This window comes from Anopheles funestus, chromosome 3RL (assembly GCF_943734845.2).
Source record: "Anopheles funestus chromosome 3RL, idAnoFuneDA-416_04, whole genome shotgun sequence".
Lineage (NCBI taxonomy): Eukaryota > Metazoa > Arthropoda > Insecta > Diptera > Culicidae > Anopheles > Anopheles funestus.
Genome location: NC_064599.1, coordinates 38266472 through 38287868, shown reverse-complemented (window position 1 = coordinate 38287868; position 21397 = coordinate 38266472). Strand labels below are relative to the sequence as shown.

Genomic DNA, 21397 nt, shown 5'->3' with positions numbered 1-21397 from the left:
CAAGCTTTTCGAGTGAAAGAATTGATTGCACTAAAGTGGATGCGCACCCCTTGTGGGTCGCGAAGATTTTATTCCCGTTCCTGGCAATTGCAGAACACACATACAATAACTTTTTGCTTGTTCAACTAATAACATCATTAATCTACGCCTTCAGTTTGCTATCGTGATCGCCACCCTTCGCACTAGCATCCTTTTCCTGTGCCTTTTCTTTGTTCCAGCTGGCCAAGCCATCCGGTAGCGTAGTGTCCTCCTCGAACGAACCCGTACCCTCCACGAACTCCTCGTACGTCGACTTCTCCGGGAATGGGCGCTTGCCGAGCAGCTCGATCATGTCGTCACGGCTAAGGATCTCGTTCTTTAGTAACCGTTCTGCCACCTTCTCCACGTCGGCCCTATGCTTCGTTAGCAGCTCTTTCGTTCGCACGTACGCCCGATCAATTAGGGCACGCACCTCTTCGTCGATAATTTGTGCCGTCTGTTCTGAGTAGGGTTTCGTAAACATTGGATCGCCGGGCTGCGAACTGTCGAAGCTTACGTTGCCAACCTTCTTGTTCATGCCGAATCGTGTAATCTGGGCGTACGCACTGTCTGTAATTTTCTTCAGATCGTCCTGCGCTCCGGTCGTAATGCGCTGGAAGAATATTTCTTCCGACACACGGCCGCCCAACGTCATGCACATTCGATCGTACAGCTGTTCCGTCGTTAGCAGGTACTGATCTTTCGGTAGATACTGCGCATAACCGAGACCCTTACCGCGTGGAATAATCGATACCTTCAACAGTGGATCGGAGTGCTCCAGGAACCACCCACAAACAGCATGTCCTGCCTCGTGATACGCAACCGTACGCTTTTCCTCCGGTGACAAAACGTTCGTTTTCTTCTCCATGCCAGCAATCACTCGTTCTATCGCTTGTTCGAAGTGCTTCATGATAATCGATTCATTTAGATCGCGGGCCGCAATAAGGGCCGCTTCGTTACACACGTTCGCTATATCTGCGCCAGTAAAGCCTGGCGTTAGGGCAGCCATCTTACGCGCTAGATCCGTCTTGTCCAAGTCCGTCTTGAGCGGTCCCAAATGCACTTTGAAAATAGAGGCACGACCCTTAATGTCTGGCGCTGGCACGTAGATCTGACGATCGAAGCGTCCCGGTCGTAATAGCGCCTTGTCGAGGATGTCCACACGGTTCGTCGCGGCCAGCACTACCACATTGGTTGTAGTGTTAAATCCATCCATCTCCACCAACAGTTGGTTAAGGGTATTTTCTTGCTCCGAATGCCCGCCGAAGCTTTTGCCACCACGCTTTCGTCCAACGGCATCGATTTCGTCGATGAATAGAATGCACGGTGCGTTTTTGCGTGCCATTGCAAACATATCGCGTACACGCGACGGTCCTACACCAACAAACATTTCCAAAAACTCCGAACCGGACACGGTAATGAAGGGTACGTTTGCTTCACCGGCAGTTGCCTTTGCGAGCAACGTTTTGCCCGTACCTGGCGGGCCCGTTAACATGGCGCCTTTGGGAATTTTTGCTCCGAGATCGATGTATTGTTGCGGGTTTTTGAGAAAATTCACAAACTCCATAATTTCGATCTTGGCCTCCTCGCATCCTGCTACATCCCTGGAACGGGGAAAAAAGTTATCCAACGTTAAGATTTCAGACAATAAACTAAAAATCTTTACACGCTCACTTACTTGAAACCGACGTTGATTTCATTAGCATTGATTAGCTTAGCGGTCGATTGCATGACGCCACCGAATAAACCACCACCACGGCGTCCTCCGCGACCACCTCCCATCATTTCCGACGAACGACGCATCATGTACACGAGAAATCCGATAATGAGTAGAGTCGGCAAAAGACCCGTCAGGCTGGATGCTTCCAGCTCGCTCCGATAGATTACCGGTACAAAATTTACTGGCTCGATGTTCATGTCGGTTTGTACATTCTCTAGGTTGCGCTCGAACGAATCCACGCTGCCAATGTTAAACCACAGAATGCCCTACGGTAAGGAACTAGAAGTTATTTTCCCATTCATTTTACTCCGAAAAGATGCCTGTAATCAATCCATACCGATGAATCTGTAGCATTGCCAGGTGTAAGCTTAACGCGCACCCATTTCTTGTTAACCACTTCCAACTTATCGACGATGCCACGGGCGAGGTAGCTAAAAGCATACAAAATAATTATCATTAGTAGTGCAGCAAGCGTTTTAAACTATGATTTATAGAACAAAACCGAGTTATTTCCGAGTTGATAATTCTGACCAAACGTACTTGTTCACAAATTCCTTCCACGCTATTTCCTTGTAGCCCATCTCGAAGTACGCAATGGCCGATATCAATGCTATACCAGCCAACGCACCAAAGATCAGCATTTTTTCCTTATCGCCATCTTCGCCCCCACCAATGGGGCGACCAGAACCGCCGCCACCACTGGAACCACCCTTACCCCGAGCCGGTTGGGGTGTAAACATGCCCAAATTCCAATCGCTCTTTCGAGGCGATGCGTCCGGCGGTGACGCAGTGGACTGGGATGAACTGGGCTGTTCAGCTGCGTTGCCATCTTTACCGCTACTTGTGCTTTCACCAGCTTTGCTAGTTTGCTTCTGTTGGCCACCGCCGGCACCGGGCGGTTTGTAGTACTTCTCGAACCCTTTTGGTGGCTTTTCACAGAACACTTGTATACGGTGGATGAATTCGTTCCAAGTTTTGTTGCTTTCGGACTGCAGGTAGCTTAGGCTGCGAATAATCTTGAAAAACAAGAGTGGATGCATGTGTGTGTAAGCATTCCGTAAACAAATAGTGGCCACACTATCCTGTGTTAGTTACCTGTTCACAGTCCGGTCCATTCACGGTGCGGTGCGGTCTGTTCAGTCCGACAAGCACGGATTCTAGCTTTTTGGCTGTCGTCAGTACACGATATGCCATTTTACTGCGATCGGTGATTGGATTTCTATGCACTATACCGCACTCATGCAAACTCTCACTAGCTTTACCAAGCTTCGATAAGTTACCTTAAACCATAATACACTTTATTACACAATCTTCGCAATTCTTCATGCGATGCGTGTTGACGAAATTCGGCTTACAAGTTTCGTGCGTGTGTGATGAGTGATGAAAATTTTGGTTAGGGCTGTGTTACACTGAGCGAGACTACCCTCGAACAATTTGACATACAGATCCTCGGCTGTTTCAATGTTGATATGATTTGTAGATCGAAAGCGTGTTGATTGTAAATTTGCAATTAGTTAAGAACAGTTTATAAAAACTTTTTCTATTCCGTTACGATTCTTAAAACTAGCAGGATTGAAACATTTGATCCTCCTTGAAAACTGCAGGAAGTTGTGGACATTCGCGTAGTGTACATGACCCTTGATACACAGCTGTACGTGTGCGTGACTGCAGCAAATGTCATAACATCCTGCTGACAGCCGGTTTAGTACTACCCAAGCAGTAAATTTCGTACTTTTACCGCTTGCAAAATATTGTAGAAAATAAGAAAGAACATCGTTTTTCAAATGGTGAAAAGTATATTTAGTATTTACATACTTTTCATGTAAAAATAATAAAGTTTTGTTGTATATTTTTCACATGCAGTGATGTTTTTGCCGTTATTTTTAACAGTGGTTCACTTTGCATCGCGTCTTGGCAACACTGGATCGGCGGTGTTGTTTTTCAGTCATATGTTACGAAGCAGCGTACAAAACGGAATAGTGAAAAGACTGCGAAATGAGGAAGGCACGAGACGAAAATAGTGTCTCAGCATAACAACCCTTGTTTTTGTTATTGGACAAACACCTGTATTCCACGCCCGAACCATTAAAAAAGCCTCTCAAACTCGTTTCGAAACACTTCCGCGTTAAGGCAAACGGTGGGGTGTGTTTTATGTTCTGTGCGCGCTTCGACAAATCGTACCTGTAAAGCCTGGCGGGGAAAGATTGAGGATCGTGAAACCGGAAGTTATCAGTTTTATCGCATACTGAACGGCGGATCAGCACGATGGTGATATCGGCGGAGCATGAGCGTAACGGTATAGCCGACTTCTTTACCCAGGTTGATCCTGAAGTGCGCAAAGTTACACTAGCGATTGGGAACATCATCTCGAAGAACTCCATCAAAGAAATCACGTTGGAAAGTATGTTTAGCTGCTGAAATGCATAAGATATCGCGCTTATCTATCAATGGAAGGGTGGTGGGTGAGACAAGACGGAACTCTTTCTCGCTTCGTTTGATTTATGGTGGCTGATGGATTTGACAAATAATTGAAATGATTGGTACTGACTAATTCCTCACCGATAAGGAGTCAATTTTGTTGCGATATACACATAGATAATTAAATCTTGGTGACGGAAGGTAAAGCGCCTTGATTACTTATACATCCCTGTTTCATTTCAGAATCTTTAAACGTTATGATGGAACATTGCCGTGATGCTGGATCGTTGCTGGCTAAAAATATCGTTAAAACTGAGTACCTCGTCAAATACCTGCAAAGCTACAACATTAACTTACCACAAGACAGTTCTAAGGCGATGATAATCGAGCACTGCTTGCAACTCTGGAGGCGCAAGTACGGCAGCTCCACGGACGCATCTTACGTACCATCATCGAACGACATGCCGGGACCGTCGTCCACTTCGTACGCATTTCCATCGACATCCGCAGACTCCAGCTGTTCTAGTGGCACAACGCTTCAAAACCACATCGATAACTATAACGCATTGGCTGCTTCGTCGAATGGTGTGTTCTTCAGTGAAAATACCAACGGACCAGGCGATGAATCGGACACCGAACCACCCGGCCTCGAGCAATATCCGGTGAATCTGCTTGCACTCGACTATACCGTGTGGTTCTTTCTCAAGTGGAACCGCAACTCGCTGGACGAAAGTGCTTTCTGGAACGATGCCAATTGCACAGTCATGCTGGAGATCAGTGAAACACAGCAAGGCACCGAACAGGTGTGCGGCCCACAGGACATCATCAATCTGATCCTTAGCCTTAAGTTCCAGTACAACTTTCAGCTAGTGCCGAACATAATGTTCGATGGATGTCAAGGACGGATTATGGAGTCGGGCGTGCTGGCGCTTTCATGTGGCGTCGTGTACAACAATCAACCCGGTCCGGATAACCGGTTTGTGTGTTTGGGAGAGTTTGAAACGCTTATCGGACTTCGGCGCGATCCGATGGAGAACAACAATTGGAAGATAAGGATGCTGAAACTGTACATACGGTACAAGAAGGTGGACAATCTGCCCGCGCTGGCAAACAGTAAAATGCTCAACAACTGTCTAATGATTCCACTAACGATGGATATCGTCTAGGATATCGCACGAATGCGATGTTTTCGCAAAATTTCACTTCTCACGCTCAAACACAACGTGCCTTTTAGTTGATAGACTATGGTTAGCTGCGGTGCAATGTTATACGTTACGTGCAATGCCAATGCGTTGGCCTTAGTGTCTTAGTAGTTATCATAAGATTGTAAAAATAGATCAAAATTTTAACAGAACACGTATTTTGGAACGACGAAAGTTTTTTATTATTGCGAAAAAGGATGCAATAAATAGGAGATTTAAGTTTTTCGTTAGAGTTTTTGCGTGTGAGTATTATTGAGCTAACATATTTAAAACTTCTTCTCTGGGAGGTAATCCCACGGTATGACTATGGAATCCAGCTTTCGGTGCTTCGTTCGCTAATTCGCTGATTCGAGCATAGAGTGCATAGCTACCTCTATTATAGGACCGGCAACTGATGATCATACGTCGCCTGGTTTCAACTGCAAACGAATGCGGTGGGAAGCAGCAATTTTTGTATCAAAAAGTAAACAAATGCTGCTGTCATCGAAATAGTTCTTTTTTTTGTTTTTGATAATGTCAAACTGACGCGTAATCAAAGCTGCCAGGATTCACAAATACAGAACAACTCCAGTTTTTATTTACCATCGAAAATGGATGCATCCGTGGATGATCTGTTATCGTTCAAAGAGTTTCCGCTAATGAATGAAGCTAGTGGAAGTCAAAGTGCACAAATCAACATAAATTCACCGCAGCGAGCAGTTCCCAGTATCGACGATCAGGATGACCAAGATGGAACGGCTAAAGGTATGGCAAGGCCAATCCACATTTGTTCGCAATTTTGCTAATGAATCAACGCATTGATTATCACTAGGCAGTGGCTCAGCGAAGGGAGGTTCAATTTTCAGTTTCGAGTACTACCAACGCTTTTTCGACGTTGATACTATGATTGTGGTGGATCGCATTGCTACATCGATGATTCCCAAGCGCGCTCCCATCAACTACCTGAAGCTAAACATTGCCACGAATCCGGATCTCTATGGACCCGTTTGGATCGTGTTAACCTTGGTAAGTGTGTAGTAGTTGGATTGCGCGGGGCTTTCCACTTTTCCACTAATCAGATTGTTTCTATTTTAGATTTTCACAATTGCCATTTCCGGCAACATGGCGAGCTATTTACAAAACACGGGCAATCACCACTGGCGGTACAATTTCCATCTCGTTTCGTACTCTGCTACTGCGATTATAATGTACACCCTGTTAGTTCCCTGTGCTCTCTGGGGATTTCTGAAGTGGAGTATACGTCCCAGTGAATTAGATATGGAAGAGGAAGAGGTTGTTGGATCCCCGAGCTTGTTGTCACTGGTCTGCATCTACGGTTATTCACTAGCAATCTACATCCCGGTATCTGTTCTCTGGACCATTCAGGTACGATGATGCATCATGTGTTGAATAAATGCACACATATTAACCTTTCTCATAACTTTTTTTAGGTATCACTGTTCCAATGGCTACTGGTAATCACTGGAGCATTTTTGTCCGGATTTGCCCTACTAACGATACTGATGCCGGCTGTGAAAAAGTCAAAGTACTCGCTCTTCATCGTGTTGGCAATCGAACTGGCACATTTTGCTCTGGCGGCTGGTTTTATGCTTTATTTTTTCCATGCACCCGATATAGATACCCCAGTGGAAACACCTTTGCCCAAAGCGATCACCAGTGTGATAGTCAACACGACTATGCAAAGCAAAAATGCATAAATCGAGGAACTGTAGTAAGAATTTAACGTCCTGAAAGTCTTGAGTCCTTACAGTATGATATATTATTCGGTCAAAATGCTTGAAATGCTTTAAAGATGCAAAATATAGCTTGATTTATTGTTTAGAAATAAAAACAAACTCTTTGAAAGTGTGTGGACTGACGTATCTCAGCCGTTTGTTCAATGTCATTTGCGGCCGGTTGTTTACATTCGAATGTCAGTGAGGTTTTCATGTGTTCAGGAAACATTTTGCATTTTCTTGCACTAGAGTGTTCATTGAAAACTTCCAAAAAGGAACAGCTATCCACTTAATCTTGATGGTGATCGCAATTGGGTTTGAAGGTAGCGCCAATAAGATTGGCGTCGGAATCGTCCGAGATGGCGAAGTGTTGGCGAACGAGCGTGAAACATACATCACTCCGCCGGGTGAAGGTAAGGCATGAAAGTTTGCGCCAAGGTAAAAAAGTGTACCAAATATTTCATGCTCCATCGCCTACTAGGTTTCCTACCCAAAGAAACTGCACAACATCATCGTTCCCGTGTGCTGGACATTCTGAGACGTGCATTGGATGTGTCGGGTATATCACCCGCGGAAATAGATGTCGTGTGCTACACAAAAGGACCTGGTATGGCACCTCCACTGATAGTGGTGGCCATCGTTGCGAGAACGGTGGCACAAATATGGAATAAACCGATCCTTGGTGTTAATCACTGTATCGGGCATATCGAAATGGGACGGCTTATAACGAAGGCTGCGAATCCCACCGTACTGTATGTGAGCGGCGGCAACACGCAGATCATTTCATACGCCTGCAAACGCTACCGTATCTTCGGCGAAACGATCGACATCGCGATCGGCAACTGTCTCGATCGGTTTGCACGCATTATTCACCTATCGAACGACCCTAGCCCTGGATATAACATAGAACAGATGGCGAAAAAGGGCAAAAATTATGTACCTTTGCCATACTCGGTGAAGGGCATGGATATGAGCTTTTCGGGTATACTATCGTTTCTCGAACAGAAAGCCCGCCCGGAAAGGAAGCATAAAAAGTTGCAAAATAAAACGAACCCGGAAAAATGGTCCGACGAAGATTTGTGCTTTTCGCTACAGGAAACACTGTTCGCGATGCTGGTTGAAACGACGGAACGTGCCATGGCTCACACTGGTTCGATGGAAGTGCTAATCGTGGGGGGCGTTGGATGCAATGTGCGCTTGCAAGAGATGATGGGCATTATGTGCGAAGAGCGTGGCGCCAAGCTGTTTGCTACCGACGAACGATTCTGCATCGACAATGGAGTGATGATAGCGCACGCTGGTTGGGAAATGTTCCGCAGCGGTACACGAATGGCATGGAATGATTCGAGCATAACGCAGCGGTTCCGTACGGACGAGGTGGAAGTCACGTGGCGAGATGACTGATCAGCGAAGATTATGATTTCATTTCAAATAAATGCACTAAATGCTTATATACTTTTTTATCAACTATATTTTTAACGCACACACCTTATAGTTCACAGTTAGCATACAAGCTAGGGCTCGCCGGTTTACCAATGCTCATCGTCACTTCAACTGTTGGCTTTTCGCCTTCGTTTGCTACGCGATATCTGCTTTCACGGCCGACTTTTAGCTTGATCGGAATATTCGGGGCAGGTTTACCAGTCTCCCGGGCAATAAATTCTTTGAACAGTGGCGGTAGATCTATTTCCCGTGGGAATATCTTTTCTTGCCGGTCGGTCAGCTTGCAGTACGATGCTTCTTCGTATTTTGACAGCAACCGGTAATCGGCTTTGTACGAAACACTTTCAATCTGGACCAAGTTGGGACTTTTTTGACCACGGAAAGTTTTCTCCACCGTGACACGTACCTTTCGAGCGGGTTCCTGTTTAAATGAACACGGAAATGGGGGTGAAGCGGATAGTGTTACTAAAGTCTAACCTACAGTCAACCGTGTGTGTATACCTCATGCGGTAGTGCTTCGACTTTCACTATTTTCATGAAGCTTGGCTCTGGGTAGCGTTCGAACATGCTTCTCACGACGACACGTCCAACGCCAAAGTTTTTAAGGTTTCCTACGATTTCCCATAACGTTTTGCCTCGGAAATCCGTTGTGCGGCCGATGTACTTTATTGTTGCCATCGTTGCTGGCTCGTTTTCTTTGCGTTATGCAAACACCGTGTTTACATTTCTTCTACTTCATATTCCATGTGGCTGAAAGAAAGGTCAGATCATTGTAGGTACAACTTTTCCTATCACTCGCAAGCAATTTTTTTGACAGTTCTGTACAACACAACATCAAGATGATTACAGAAATTGAGGTTATGCGATATGCTCGTACATTAGCAGACGATCTAGTGCCGTGGAGAATCGTGATCATCGTCGGTCGGAAGTCGTGTGGATTATTCTTGATCTTCTCGGGAGCAGACAAAAGAAGTGTTGTGATCCATAGCCAATCAAGGAACAATAATTCGTTACGTAAGTACTAAATTAACATTCTCCACCACATAAGTATGTATTTACATTAAATGTTTGGAACACACCTGCGAGATGTTATCGTACATAATTGTGACGAATCTATGGCACAAATATATCCTTTTGGTTGCTAAAACTACGTCACGAATATTCAAGCTTGCTCACTGGTATTTAAAGAAAAGCGATCATACTAGAGAACCAATGGAGCACTGCGGTGCCGAAGAAAACGTATTGGATGTCATCATCTGTTGTACGTAATTATACTCATACAAATTACAAAAACTCAGAATAAATAGAATAATTTATCCTTTTCATTGTGTGAGAACATTGATGTTCATTAATACTACGCATACACAGCAAATCTCGCAAAAAGTCGTTCCTACTCTTCGAATGCCTGCACATAGCATCGTACACTTTAACTCCAGCTGAACCGCCGATAGCACTGATTTCAGCTGAAGAAGTAGACAGAAATATGGTTATATCGATAGCAAATCGGTGCTGCACCTCATTCAGCATACGATCAGCTCACTGTTCGTTTGTTAGTACTCTAAACTCTACATAACTACTCTGTGTGGGGTCAATAAATAGGGGTTTCTGAGTTCGCTGGCCTTTAGAACCGTCCACGGACCTGATTGATCCAGTCAAGGTAGTGGGCAACCTTCACGTAAACACCGGGCACATTCGCTTGTCCGCAACCGATGCCCCAGGACACTACACCAACCACCTGCCAAACACCATTCCGTTCACACACCAATGGGCCACCACCGTCACCCTTGCACGCATCCTTGCCCTCTTCTCCACCGGCGCACAGGAAGCCCTGGTTCAGGTTGTACGAAAACCCGAGTCGAGTCTGGCGTAGCTGGTTCTGACACTGGTAGTGGTTCACAATCGGTACGTCTACCTCCTTCAGGATGTTCTGGTATTTGCCGTAATCGCCAAACGCATCCTTGCCCCAACCGGTTGTCCAACAACGCTGTCCGGAGAAGTCGGTATGCTTATCCGGCAAACACGCTGGGGCGATGTGCGGTGCACTGGTAAGATCCACTGGACGGTCCATCTTCAGAATGGCCAAATCGTTGTCCAGCGTACCGGCATAATACTCTGGATGCACTTGAACCGAGATTATGTCCCGCTCAATGTAGGGGTAGAACTCAACGTCATGATTAACGTCCCATTCGCCGAGTCTTACGCGAAGATCGAACCCATTATATCTGAGAGTGGAAAGAAGAAAGTTCATCAATCAGTCTGTTCGCCCTCAAATGTTTAAAAAGCTCACACTTACGTTTTTACACAATGAGCTGCCGTTATGATGTACAGATTGTCAATCAGTGTTCCACCGCACACGTACACTGATTCCTTCGGATCCTTCTTCAGGATGGCCACCTGCCACGGGTATTCACCGAACTCGCTGTCTCCATCGACATACACCGGATTCTTGATGCGTCCGTTAATACCTTGAGCATTTCTTACACCACACTTGCCCAGATTCTGATGTGCTGGATTACGGTACACTGGTCTGCGACAACAAACCTGACGTCCGCTGCACTGCTGCTGCTGCTGCTGTTGACCAGGACGAGGGCCGTAGTACGCTTGTCTCTGTGGATTTCATAGGATACAAGAGGGAACATTAATTGTTTTTGATCGGCTATTTTCACGCCGTTGGTCCGTAGCTGCCATTATATGTTAAACGTTTTTTTGTCGCCTAATCGTGTACAAATGTAAAACATGTAGATAATGCGGTGTAGAAAGCAATAAGTCGAACGCCGTCCTTGTCCACCTTTACGTACCTTTTCTGTAGAGAAAGATTTTTCCTGTACGGAAGAGGATTCACCTGTCTCTTCGACCTGCTTAAGCGTGGTCTCCACCATTTCCTGATCTGTTTCCAGTGCGTCCGGTACCCTGACGTCTGTGGCCCGTCGCCGGCGTCGACTGCTTGGAAAGCTGATCATAGGACTACCATCGGAATATCCCGGTGCCGGTGTGGGCACATTCTGGGTCGGAACGGAGGGTGGAAGTCGTACAGCGTTAGATTGGTCCGCATATTGTTCGTTTTCATTTCGATAGTTCTGGTACTGCCGACCGTACTGAGCTCTGTTGGCATTGATGCTGTTCGGTTCGTTTTGTGGATAAACGGACTGGTACTTGAAGTTACCAGCCGGACGGTAAGCATTCGTGCTATCACCAGCAAACGTAACGTTCGTGCTTCGGCCTAACTCAACATTGTCATACTCATCGAGTTGTTCACCGTTTTTCACCACGGACGAAGCGTCACGGAAATATGGTGGCCTCGAACCAAAAGCGCCTGGTCCAAAACCGGGCCCAATCGGTGGTCCAAAGTTAGGACCAACGGGGCCCCCAAATGGTGGATGTCCTCCGACAAATGGAGGTGGTCGATTAAAATGGTGACCCGGACCGCTGTAGATCGGACCGGGAGGCTTGGTGTAGATCAGCTCCGGATGACCACCGTGACCGAAATGTGGGGGTTTGGAAAGGATTGGCCCATCAACGAACGGTGGCGGTGGACCATGGACGTGATGGGGATGATAGATTGGCGGCGGTCTAGGATATCCACCCGGATGGGAGTGATAATGTTCGTGTTGATTAAACACGTGATATATGTTATGCTTTTTGGCCGCTAGCAGACCACCAATCTTATGTACAATGTTCTCCGTCGGTGTGACATGCAGGTTGACCAACGGTTTCAGCACCTTCTCACCGTCATCGTCTTTCGTCACCTGGAGCGACAGGAGCGGGTTGACGTTTATCAGCCCCAGGTTCAAACCATTCGCACTGAGCGATCCGAAATACGGATTCGGAGCCGGATGGGGACCATAAGGGTTGAGCGGATACCCGGACGGGTACGGCAAACCGAACGATACACCAAATGTGGGCACTACCTTCTTGTCGCCACCACTACCACCCAACAAACGCTAAAATAATACAATCGAAAAGAGGAATATTGGAAAGTAAGAGGAATACGAGGAGCATTTGTGGCAAGATCACGCGACCACCTCATTCCTGTGTGCTTTCAGACACACGCACATTCAAAGCAGACACACTTACGCACGCCCACACATAGGCTGTTCCGTCGACCGGTTAATAGGCAAGCGCAAGCGTTTCCCATTAAAAACCCGTGCCGCACGGCGTCTATGAGTGCAAAAGAGGCGTTCAGAGGATGTGTTTTTGAGTTTGTGTGTGTGTGATATTCTTCCATTTCCAATGAGTCTCAAAATCTCGCCGGAATCATTCCAGCTGTTCAGAATGTTCAGAACCTCCGGAATGCAAAATCGTGCATAGTGGTAATTAAAACTGTGTCGTTTGTTAACGTCGTCTCCGAGTATGGGCACAGTGGTCATGATCAAGTTTGAGATGAGTTTCAAGTTTGATTTCCATTTTCCTTGGTCTGTAGACGTTCTCATATGCTTCTGCAACGCAACGGTCCAGTTTTGTCGAACAGGAAAAATCTCTCCATTATTTCAGGTACTTCAGGTGGATTTTTTTGTTTAATGGCAGTATGTGGTCAGTAAAGGATGTGTTAGGAAATTAGGGATTAGGGGTTTAATTTGTAAACTAGGCATTGTCGGGTCGGTGTGTATTTTATGGTTTGTTTTATGTGTGCCGAACGGAACGGGGTTATAATGGAATTTTGAGCTTTGGTTTGGTTAACAGTACCAGAACTGTAAGTTCCTTATCATCTACTCAACTTACCGGTTCAATGTTGGCCTTATTTTTAGCTTCATTCGATTTGCCTTCCGCTGCCTCACGCTTGCTAATCTTCTTAGTCTTAGTCTCTGGTTCGGCAGTAGCATTCTTTGGTACGCGTACTACCGTCATCGTACCATTTCCATCAGTAATGACTACCTCGTCAGCTGCGGCTTCAATGTCAGTCTTCAGATTACGGGGATCCAGCGGTAGGATCAGATCATCTTTGCGACCGATCACATCCTGAGCCGGGCACTGATCGTAGGGCACACACACACAATCCTCAATACCATTGCCGTTTGCGAACTGGCTGTATTGTCCAGAGTTTGAGCCAAACTGTCCTCCGTTCGCACCGAACTGTCCTCCATTCGCTCCAAACTGTCCTCCATTCGCTCCAAACTGGCCTCCATTTGTACCAAACTGTCCTCCGTTAGAAGCATACTGTCCGTTGCTGTATTGGCTGTACTTGCTATAATTATTCTCGGCAAAAGTTCCCAAACCATTCGAAGCGGCTGGTCCCTTGACGTTCAATTCTTTCTTGTAGAGAGCTGGATTAGACGAATGGAAACCTCCACCGTTACCACCTTGATAGGTGGCCGATGTTTCGCCACTGTACAGCGAGTTGCTACCAAACTGAGCCGGACCCTGGTTGTACAAGCTGCTCTGACCACTTCCCTGACCAAACGAGGACGACGTTCCCTCGAAAACGGGTTTCGATTGAGCGGCATACACTCCGGACTGTCCAAATCCATTGTTATTGTTGACGCCCTTCAGCTCTTTGTAATCAAATTCGGATGCAGTCAGAGGTGAAAATCCATTGCCAGATAGTCCCTGAGAACCGTAAACACTACCGGCAGAGTAGAGACCGTTGCTGGATGCAGAATTGAATCCGGATGAGCTAGATCCTCCAACTACGGCCGAACCACTTAAAACGGAAGCGGCAACCGGTACGGGATTGTTCACGACAACCGTCTTCGTGTCGGCCGCACCATCGATATGATGATAGTGATGGTGAATGTGTTGCTCCACGGGCTTAACCAGCGGTCCATCATTTAGCACGATGCCTGGCTTCGATAGGCCACCTTCGTAAATCTTATCCCCAGCTCCGATCGGTTCAAAATCAAACGGTGGAGCATCACCTTCGTAAATTGGTCCCAGCGGCTTGGAAGGATAGGCTGAGGCATAGTTCGGACCAGCGAAAGAATTCGGAGCTGCACCAAAAGGTGGACGCTGCTGAAATCCGGCGTAGCCGATCTTGTGCTGCGCATGGTTCGGCAAAGGCATGGGTTTCGGTGGTCCATATGGTCCCTGGTGCTGTGGTTTCGGTGGTAAACCTTGCTGCGGTGGTAGTGGAGGACGCTGCGGGTACTGTTGTGGAGGACCTGGAGGACTGCGTACAGGTGGCCGAGGACGTGGTAGTTGCTGCTGCGCGTAGATCGGATAGTATGGGCGCTTGCCTTCGATCGATTCACCACCTTCGCATTGCATCAAACCCAGCGAACAGAGCTTGTCCTTGATGATGTTACGTGCTTGCGCATCATCAGCATTCTGCAGCGCGTCCTGTACTGACGGATCGCTGTACACCTCATCGAACCCTTCGAGGCTGCGACCTTGGCGACCACTATCAAGTATAAAGTTCAGTATGTCCTCATCGCCGACCTCGGTGACGTTCTGCTGGGCAGCGGGTAGTACTCCAATATCCTGTCGCTTCTCGCGAACTTTGTTCTCTCCCTGTAGTCCATCCTCTAACGGGAGCCAGCCCCATTCGTCCGCGCCAATGACAGCAACCGCTGACAGCACTACCAAAAGTGCTGTGGATCTAAGCAATCTCATTGTACTGTTGACTACTAGCACCGCAGAATACAGCCAAAGGGTGATGGTGGTGGAAAGGAGAAAGTAAGAAAAGAAAAACACAATTACGCACTGTTACCAGCTTCCGGATGGAATTCGTACTGCTGTATCCGTCCATTTACTTCCGTGGCAAGATATTATTACCCGACTGACTGACCATCGAAATCACCCGCGACGCAAGTAGTCGACCATTTCAATGGTGACTTTGTTATTGTGGTTTCCAACCGCGATTATCTAACAACCCCATTCCCGGCTTCTCACTTCAACAACGCGCACGGTTTTGCCGGTGAGGTAATATTCACATCTCATAACTCATTCTTCTCTTCCTGTGTTTCTTTGTTTATCCTATTGGCGCCCATGGGACGAGAGCCCATCCATGGCTACCCGGTCCGTTCGCGGTACAGCATGATAAAAGGTAAAGTCGAAAGTGACCGCAAAGCTCGGAAGTGCGGTTGGGTCGAATTAACGCTTGAATCAATGTTCGGTGGAAGCGTTAGAGATGTGTGAAAGACGCGATCGAAGAAAGATGACCGAGCAACAATGAAGGTACGCGTACGATCGATCCACCTGGAGCAACTTGCAGAAGCTTTCTTCGGTCGGCAACGTTTGTTGAACTTGACATTGCCGATCGTACAGGGGATTTTATGAACAAAGAAAATGTAGACAAGTTTATCTTTGCTTATTGTTTGAAAACTTTCGAAAAAGCTGCATATTTTAAAGCATAAATTGCAGCCTCTTTCGTGGCTGATTAAATGTTTCACCCCGGAAATACGTTCCAGGTTTACGTCCCTGTGGACTGTTTGACCCTGATGCATCTTAAGCGATGTAACTTCCTTTCACTAATTCCTACGGTGAAATGCTGGTGCAAAAGATCAACAAAGCAACTGGTCTGAATTTTGCACACAAAAGAGCACAAAGAAACATCCGACAAAACGGTCCAACTTGTAGCTTTCCGTTAGGGATTGCACTGTGTGCGGGGTTGTGGTATAGGGACAACATTAAACAATAACCTTTTCTTCACTGCAAGCACACCCCCCGTTTCGATGCGCTTGGCTTACGAAATCCATCTCACGCCACACCGGGTAGGTGGCCTCGAAAATGGTTCACTTCTCTACTCGCTTTTTAACCGCAGCTGCGGGAGTGTGAAGATGTGAACCATATATAATGAATCGTTTACCGTTGCAGATACATAAGAAAAAATGTCAGTGATTCACAGATTTGGGCAACATGCGCAAGAGGAAGGGTGAACAAGTAAGCGCCGGTGATCATGTACGAACAGGAAGAATCGTTAAAGTGTGCAACGAAAGACTTTTACTTTCGCAAAACCGGCACAAGACTTTGCCAGCGTGTTTTTTCTTGCAGCGATGGCCAATTGTATTATCTTTTGTATGAAAAGATTGCTTGTTTACATTTACGATGGAATGGAAAACAGAAATATAAATGCTTGTTTGAGTTATGAATGAAATTATGTCTCTGCGAAAAACAAAAAAAGCATAATTTTCTTTTCGCTTATATGCATGCCGGTTCCGGAAACACCAAAATGTAACAGGAATAGATGATCACAATGATCGTGACCATTTACCGCCTGTTCGGTTTGTTTGTCGAAAATGACGACAAAAACAAACGTCCGGATGATTATCTTCCGAGTTAAGGAATGCCCCGTTAAGGAAGGTAGTTCTTGCATCGTGGTTGTGGTCGTCACAAGAAATGAGGTCGTGTCCTCCCGTGTGGTGTACACATGGTGTATCCACCGTACCGTCCACCGTGTGTCACATTCGGGTGTGCAAGGCGTTGCATAATTCGCAACCAACGCACACCGTCCCCGACCAGATGATCGCGCAAATTTGACTGCCTGTTACACTGCCGGTTTGTGCTCGTTTCCCCCCTTTTACGCTTGCTTTCTGTGTATTTCTATGACTTCAACGCCAACGTCTTGGTCACCTTTCAATGGCTTTCTGGTCCCCTGGTCCCGTGCGTTTAACGGTGCGAAGGTTTATCGTCGTCTTTATTTGCGCGGGATTTTTGCTCTCAGTTTTAAGGCGTGAATATGGAAAGTGAAATTGAACGGTTTGTTTATCCATCCGGCTACGGATAGTTTGGAGCTTGTGTGTGTGTGTGCAGTTTTGGTCATGTTGTACAACTTCTGCCATCACACGTGCGTGTGGGCGGTTTTGTCCACCGTCTAGACGGTGTGCCAAAATAATTACGAAATATACTAGATGCCTGGACAGAAAACGGAAAACATTGGCACTGTGTCTTCGCAGTAACGCTTTCCTTCTTGCCTTAACAATCGGGAGAAACAAAAAAAAGGTATAAACTTCTCTTCACACTTGTCGTGAGTGTTGATGAAGTTACGTGAAAGATGAAATGACTCCGTTTTGTTTGTCGCAATCCCTCGTAGGTGAGTGAGTATTTGTTTCTTTTTATTGTACACTTCCGAAAGCGCAGCACAGAACCGCGTATGATGAAAGTCTGTTGTGATGCTACGGTTCGGAACACCGATTTACATACAATGAGCTCACCGGGAATCTTGCACAAGCCATAAAGAGGAGTTCATAAAACTTTCTCGAAGAGATATGAAAGTGCGCCCGGTTGATTAATATAGCGATCGTGCCAAAGTTTTTAGGATTTTAATTTTATTAGATCACCCGTTGATGTTATGCAATGTATTAATGCACGTGTGCAAATAGTGCACAAAAATAAAGAAATATATTATATTTATGTGTTACAAACAAACCAACGCCGTTCTATTCATCTTGAAAATAATTTACATTTAAAAAATTGTGAACTTGTTTTAGTTATTTTTAAAATGCGTTTGATCGATTATTTAAGACGATCAGAGCATATGTATCAGTTTCTCGAGTAATTGTAACATATAAAACATTTTCTAGAACTTTTGTACTAGTGAACATTTTTTAAACTACTTTCATAATTTTCCATTCATACCCAAGCTGGTCAATTAAAATGATATTAGTATTAAAATTCTTCAAAGTTCATAGCACCTTACGACAGCAAATAAAGAATCGACAATAAAACTTTCATTTTCCTTTTCTACCGTTCCCTTGGCGTGATCATCTCTAGACAAGAATATTTTCGCTTTCGGTTGTGTGCTCAGTTGAAAAAAGCATTTCTACGGCAAACGATCATCATTAATCCCATCGTTTCGTATAATCTCCTTCTACAGTATTACCGTTATTTGTTATACCTTTTTGAAACCCTTAAATACCCTCACGGCTTGATTGGCTTGTTGAATGAGGTCTGTTTATTCGTAAGAAAAATGGCTCTTGGGATGGATCGTAGAAGAAACACCTTAAGTCACCTAAACGAATCTACTCACTGGATCATTTATTTTGCTTGTCACTAACCTCTTTTTTTATCCGTAATTATTGTTTCCACTAGGTTCCAACTAACCGTCGTCTTAACGGTTCGTTACGGTGCAGCGTATTAAACAGCAAATTATTACCACACGATTCGTTACTTTATTCACTCGTCTACCGTGTTTTTTTTTTTGTTTTTGTTCACTCGTCCTCAGATACACTCCAACTCTCACTCTCGGTGATCATTCGATTGCGTCGTTCACTCGATCACGCTCGAAAGCTGGCAAATTTTCGTTCCAAATTATTGCAACGTGTGCGCTTCACTTCGCTGTATGCTTTCACTGCCGAATGGGATCTACCATTCCGGCCAAACTTCACAACTCGAACTGACTTCGGCCAACGCCAACCGGATTGTTTTATAGAACCCCACCGCCCGGCCAGGGCTGGTCTCCCTTGAGACGAATCCCTCCATAGCGGCGGTACGTTTGTTTACCTTCCTCTACTCCTACGATTTGTCTGCTCGCTCGCACACCTCAACGGTTGTCCCACTCGGACTGCACCAAGTGCACCATACGAGACCCGGTTACAAGATCCGCAACCGAAACCAAAAAGCTATGAACAAAAAAAAAACGAAAAATTACCGTAACCGAAGAAAGCAGACTTTGGGGTTTGACATTACCTTTTCAGCGGGATGCGACGAGCGGAAAACTTCTGCAGGAACGACCGCACTGCCCAGCCATTGCATCTTAGCCATGGAAACGCACATACACGCAAACACACATGACAAGCTGAGACGGTGTGTGTCTTTGACCCTTTTGGATGAGTTAAAAATCTTATCCATCGTTAGCACGGAACCCATCACCGGGATCTTACAGCTGTGAATGTCAGATCGAACACTGTAGCGTACTTTCTCTTTCACTACCATCGCGCGAGATGCGTTCGATCGTGTTCGATCGCTTCTTTATTTCATCCCCACAAATAGGGTATGATCCTTTAATTGAGTAGGGTTTATTGACATCATGCTCCACCACTAACACACAGACAACACACGGTTATGGCGAAGCCGAATGTGTGAAGTTTAAGAGAGACAGGGCATGGGTGGAATATTACGCTACATTTCGTTGTGCTTGGAATCGACAAAAGTTGACCGCGTGAACGTTAAGCTTGAGGATTACATGATCACACAAGCAAACAGGGAGGGATGAGTCATCGTACGGCGAGAGGCAAGCGAAAAGTGAGCCATTTCCGAAACGGATGACTTCAACAAATTGGGGTTTCGCGCTTTACCGGGCGTTGAAATCTTTTGTCGGTTTGATCAAGACGGAAACTGCATAAACTGACCTACAGAGTAGTTCGGTTTTTTGTTCATTCAATTCAAATAAAATTCAACATATTGTAGATATTCATGTTTTAAACGGATTGAGTGATCTTTTTTTAAATTACAAAAATCCGCGATACAATAAATGTTCTTTAATATGTCAACAAAATTACTCACTTTAAGGACGAGAGATGTGAAATAAGTTTAGTGTTGCTAATTATATTATTGTTATAGTTTATGAAACAATTATAAACCAATGAACATTGGCAATTTTTGTATAATTTCGTAAAATCAGTTATGTTTAATTTAGGCTCGTAGAAGAAAGATAACAATACAATCAATTTTCCTGAATTATTATTATTCCTGGTTCTGGTTGGGACGTCGTAGAATAAAAGCTTCGTAAACTTTATGCAATTACCCTTCTGGGTGGTCCGTTACCTTGACTCCCGGATGTGGCTATGTTTTGCTTGCAGTCATGCAATATCACAGCATAATTGTCATTAACCATACTATGTGCTTCTATGCTAGGCTCCAGAATGAGTAGGTGTATCTCCGATATGAACCGCTGTCTGTCGAGGTTCGAATGTGTCCCGCGAGCCTGAACTAAACGTCAGCACGACAGAAAGGATTCAAGCCACAGGGAAACGTGTTATGCAATTTATGACACAGTAATAAGGCCAAACCATTGCCCACCGGCCCTGAGAAGGTTTATATTTGCGTGTCTGGATAGATGGATGGCTGTCTCTCTGATGGTTGCGGTCGGTAATACGCAGATGTTATCGTTTTCTTTTCTCTGCTTCGATCATCGTGTACGTCATGGTTGCTGCCGGCTGGATATTTTTATCTTCTACGTCATGGAACTGAACATTGGTTCGGTTTTATAGCTGTTTGCGTTTGCAAGAAAGTGAAATTAAATGTTGTTCATTAAAGATTTACTTTCGATACCGTTCGACTGGCTTTTCGATTACTGTCTTTTTTGTGTAAATATATTGTAAATTAAATAGCTTCCTACAACAATACAAATCGTCTGTTAACATTTCAAATGTTATAATTACTATATTGTCATAAAAAAACATTCATACGAACCGGATACAAACGGAATCGAGGCCAAATGATCGAACGCATTTGAACTGGACGTTTCGGTGCAATGCACACCCCCGTTTTCCAGCTCGCACATATGTAGTGCAGCAGTAGCGTTATGCTGCCGTCATTACCAGCACTAAAGCAATAGATGGGGTTTTCCACTGTTTTGTCGATTACAGCAGCCACTGTTCGGTTCATGTCTCATGTTCGACCCCGGCCGGCATTCGCGTGTTGAATTGTTTTGATTTGTAAGAAGCTTTCTTGCTAGCGTGGGTTTTCCCGGCAAAAATCTTTCGTACCCCTTGAGAGGCCGGCACGGGGCCCGATTGCATAACACGGATCTGGTTGTGGTTCATTCATAAACTCACTCACCCCCCAGTAGGCTTGATGTTCGATGAAGTTCCCTTTCTTTAAATTCGTTGGCACAAAAGTGCGCCACTCCGAGGTGCTATTTCGAGTGTTCCACGAAATCGAAATGTTACGCGCGTGTGTGCCATGTTCATTGGGGCCATACCCCCAAGGTTTGCCGGTCATTCTGCTGAATCGGTTTAAGAAATTCTGTGACGCTGGAAATCCCGACCATTACCAACCTCGCTGCC

At 45.5% G+C, this 21397-nt stretch overlaps 7 protein-coding genes across 8 annotated transcripts in view; 4 read left to right on the top strand and 3 right to left on the bottom strand.

Annotated features, from left to right (window-relative positions):
- Positions 1-35: 35 nt before the first annotated feature.
- Positions 36-3343, bottom strand: LOC125767617 (AFG3-like protein 2). Its single transcript, XM_049434393.1, has 5 exons — positions 2834-3343; positions 2279-2754; positions 2076-2169; positions 1697-2004; positions 36-1622 (listed from the first exon to the last, which is right to left on the bottom strand). Exons 1-5 carry the CDS (start codon positions 2930-2932, stop codon positions 143-145), a joined length of 2457 nt encoding a protein of 818 aa, XP_049290350.1. The 5' UTR covers positions 2933-3343; the 3' UTR covers positions 36-142.
- A 310-nt stretch (positions 3344-3653) lies between these two features.
- On the top strand, positions 3654-5513 carry LOC125767677 (uncharacterized). Its single transcript, XM_049434502.1, has 2 exons — positions 3654-4139; positions 4400-5513. The coding sequence occupies exons 1-2, from the start codon at positions 4004-4006 to the stop codon at positions 5320-5322; spliced, it is 1059 nt and encodes a 352-aa protein (XP_049290459.1). The 5' UTR covers positions 3654-4003; the 3' UTR covers positions 5323-5513.
- A 352-nt stretch (positions 5514-5865) lies between these two features.
- On the top strand, positions 5866-7220 carry LOC125767685 (protein YIPF1). The gene is made up of 4 exons (XM_049434511.1): positions 5866-6102; positions 6170-6363; positions 6433-6723; positions 6789-7220. The coding sequence occupies exons 1-4, from the start codon at positions 5949-5951 to the stop codon at positions 7053-7055; spliced, it is 906 nt and encodes a 301-aa protein (XP_049290468.1). The 5' UTR covers positions 5866-5948; the 3' UTR covers positions 7056-7220.
- Positions 7221-7286: 66 nt separating this feature from the next.
- Positions 7287-8528, top strand: LOC125767678 (tRNA N6-adenosine threonylcarbamoyltransferase). The gene is made up of 2 exons (XM_049434503.1): positions 7287-7486; positions 7555-8528. The coding sequence occupies exons 1-2, from the start codon at positions 7372-7374 to the stop codon at positions 8475-8477; spliced, it is 1038 nt and encodes a 345-aa protein (XP_049290460.1). The 5' UTR covers positions 7287-7371; the 3' UTR covers positions 8478-8528.
- On the bottom strand, positions 8522-9270 carry LOC125767699 (uncharacterized). The gene is made up of 2 exons (XM_049434528.1): positions 9018-9270; positions 8522-8937 (listed from the first exon to the last, which is right to left on the bottom strand). The coding sequence occupies exons 1-2, from the start codon at positions 9192-9194 to the stop codon at positions 8563-8565; spliced, it is 552 nt and encodes a 183-aa protein (XP_049290485.1). The 5' UTR covers positions 9195-9270; the 3' UTR covers positions 8522-8562.
- Positions 9233-21397, top strand: part of LOC125767639 (carboxylesterase 5A) — a 42314-nt gene continuing 30149 nt past the window's right edge. The window contains exon 1 of the mRNA XM_049434429.1: positions 9233-9530. Within this exon, the coding sequence (XP_049290386.1) occupies positions 9356-9530 (175 nt within the window). The 5' untranslated portion in view covers positions 9233-9355. The remainder of the gene's footprint in view (positions 9531-21397) is intronic.
- Positions 9801-19708, bottom strand: LOC125767598 (uncharacterized). 2 transcript variants are annotated; one of them, XM_049434346.1, is made up of 5 exons: positions 18446-19708; positions 13236-15073; positions 11315-12457; positions 10810-11123; positions 9801-10738 (listed from the first exon to the last, which is right to left on the bottom strand). In XM_049434346.1, the coding sequence occupies exons 2-5, from the start codon at positions 15060-15062 to the stop codon at positions 10138-10140; spliced, it is 3885 nt and encodes a 1294-aa protein (XP_049290303.1). In that variant the 5' UTR covers positions 15063-15073; positions 18446-19708; the 3' UTR covers positions 9801-10137. The 2 variants fall into 2 exon arrangements, with proteins under 2 accessions (XP_049290303.1, XP_049290304.1); XM_049434347.1 differs by having other exon boundaries at positions 11315-11518.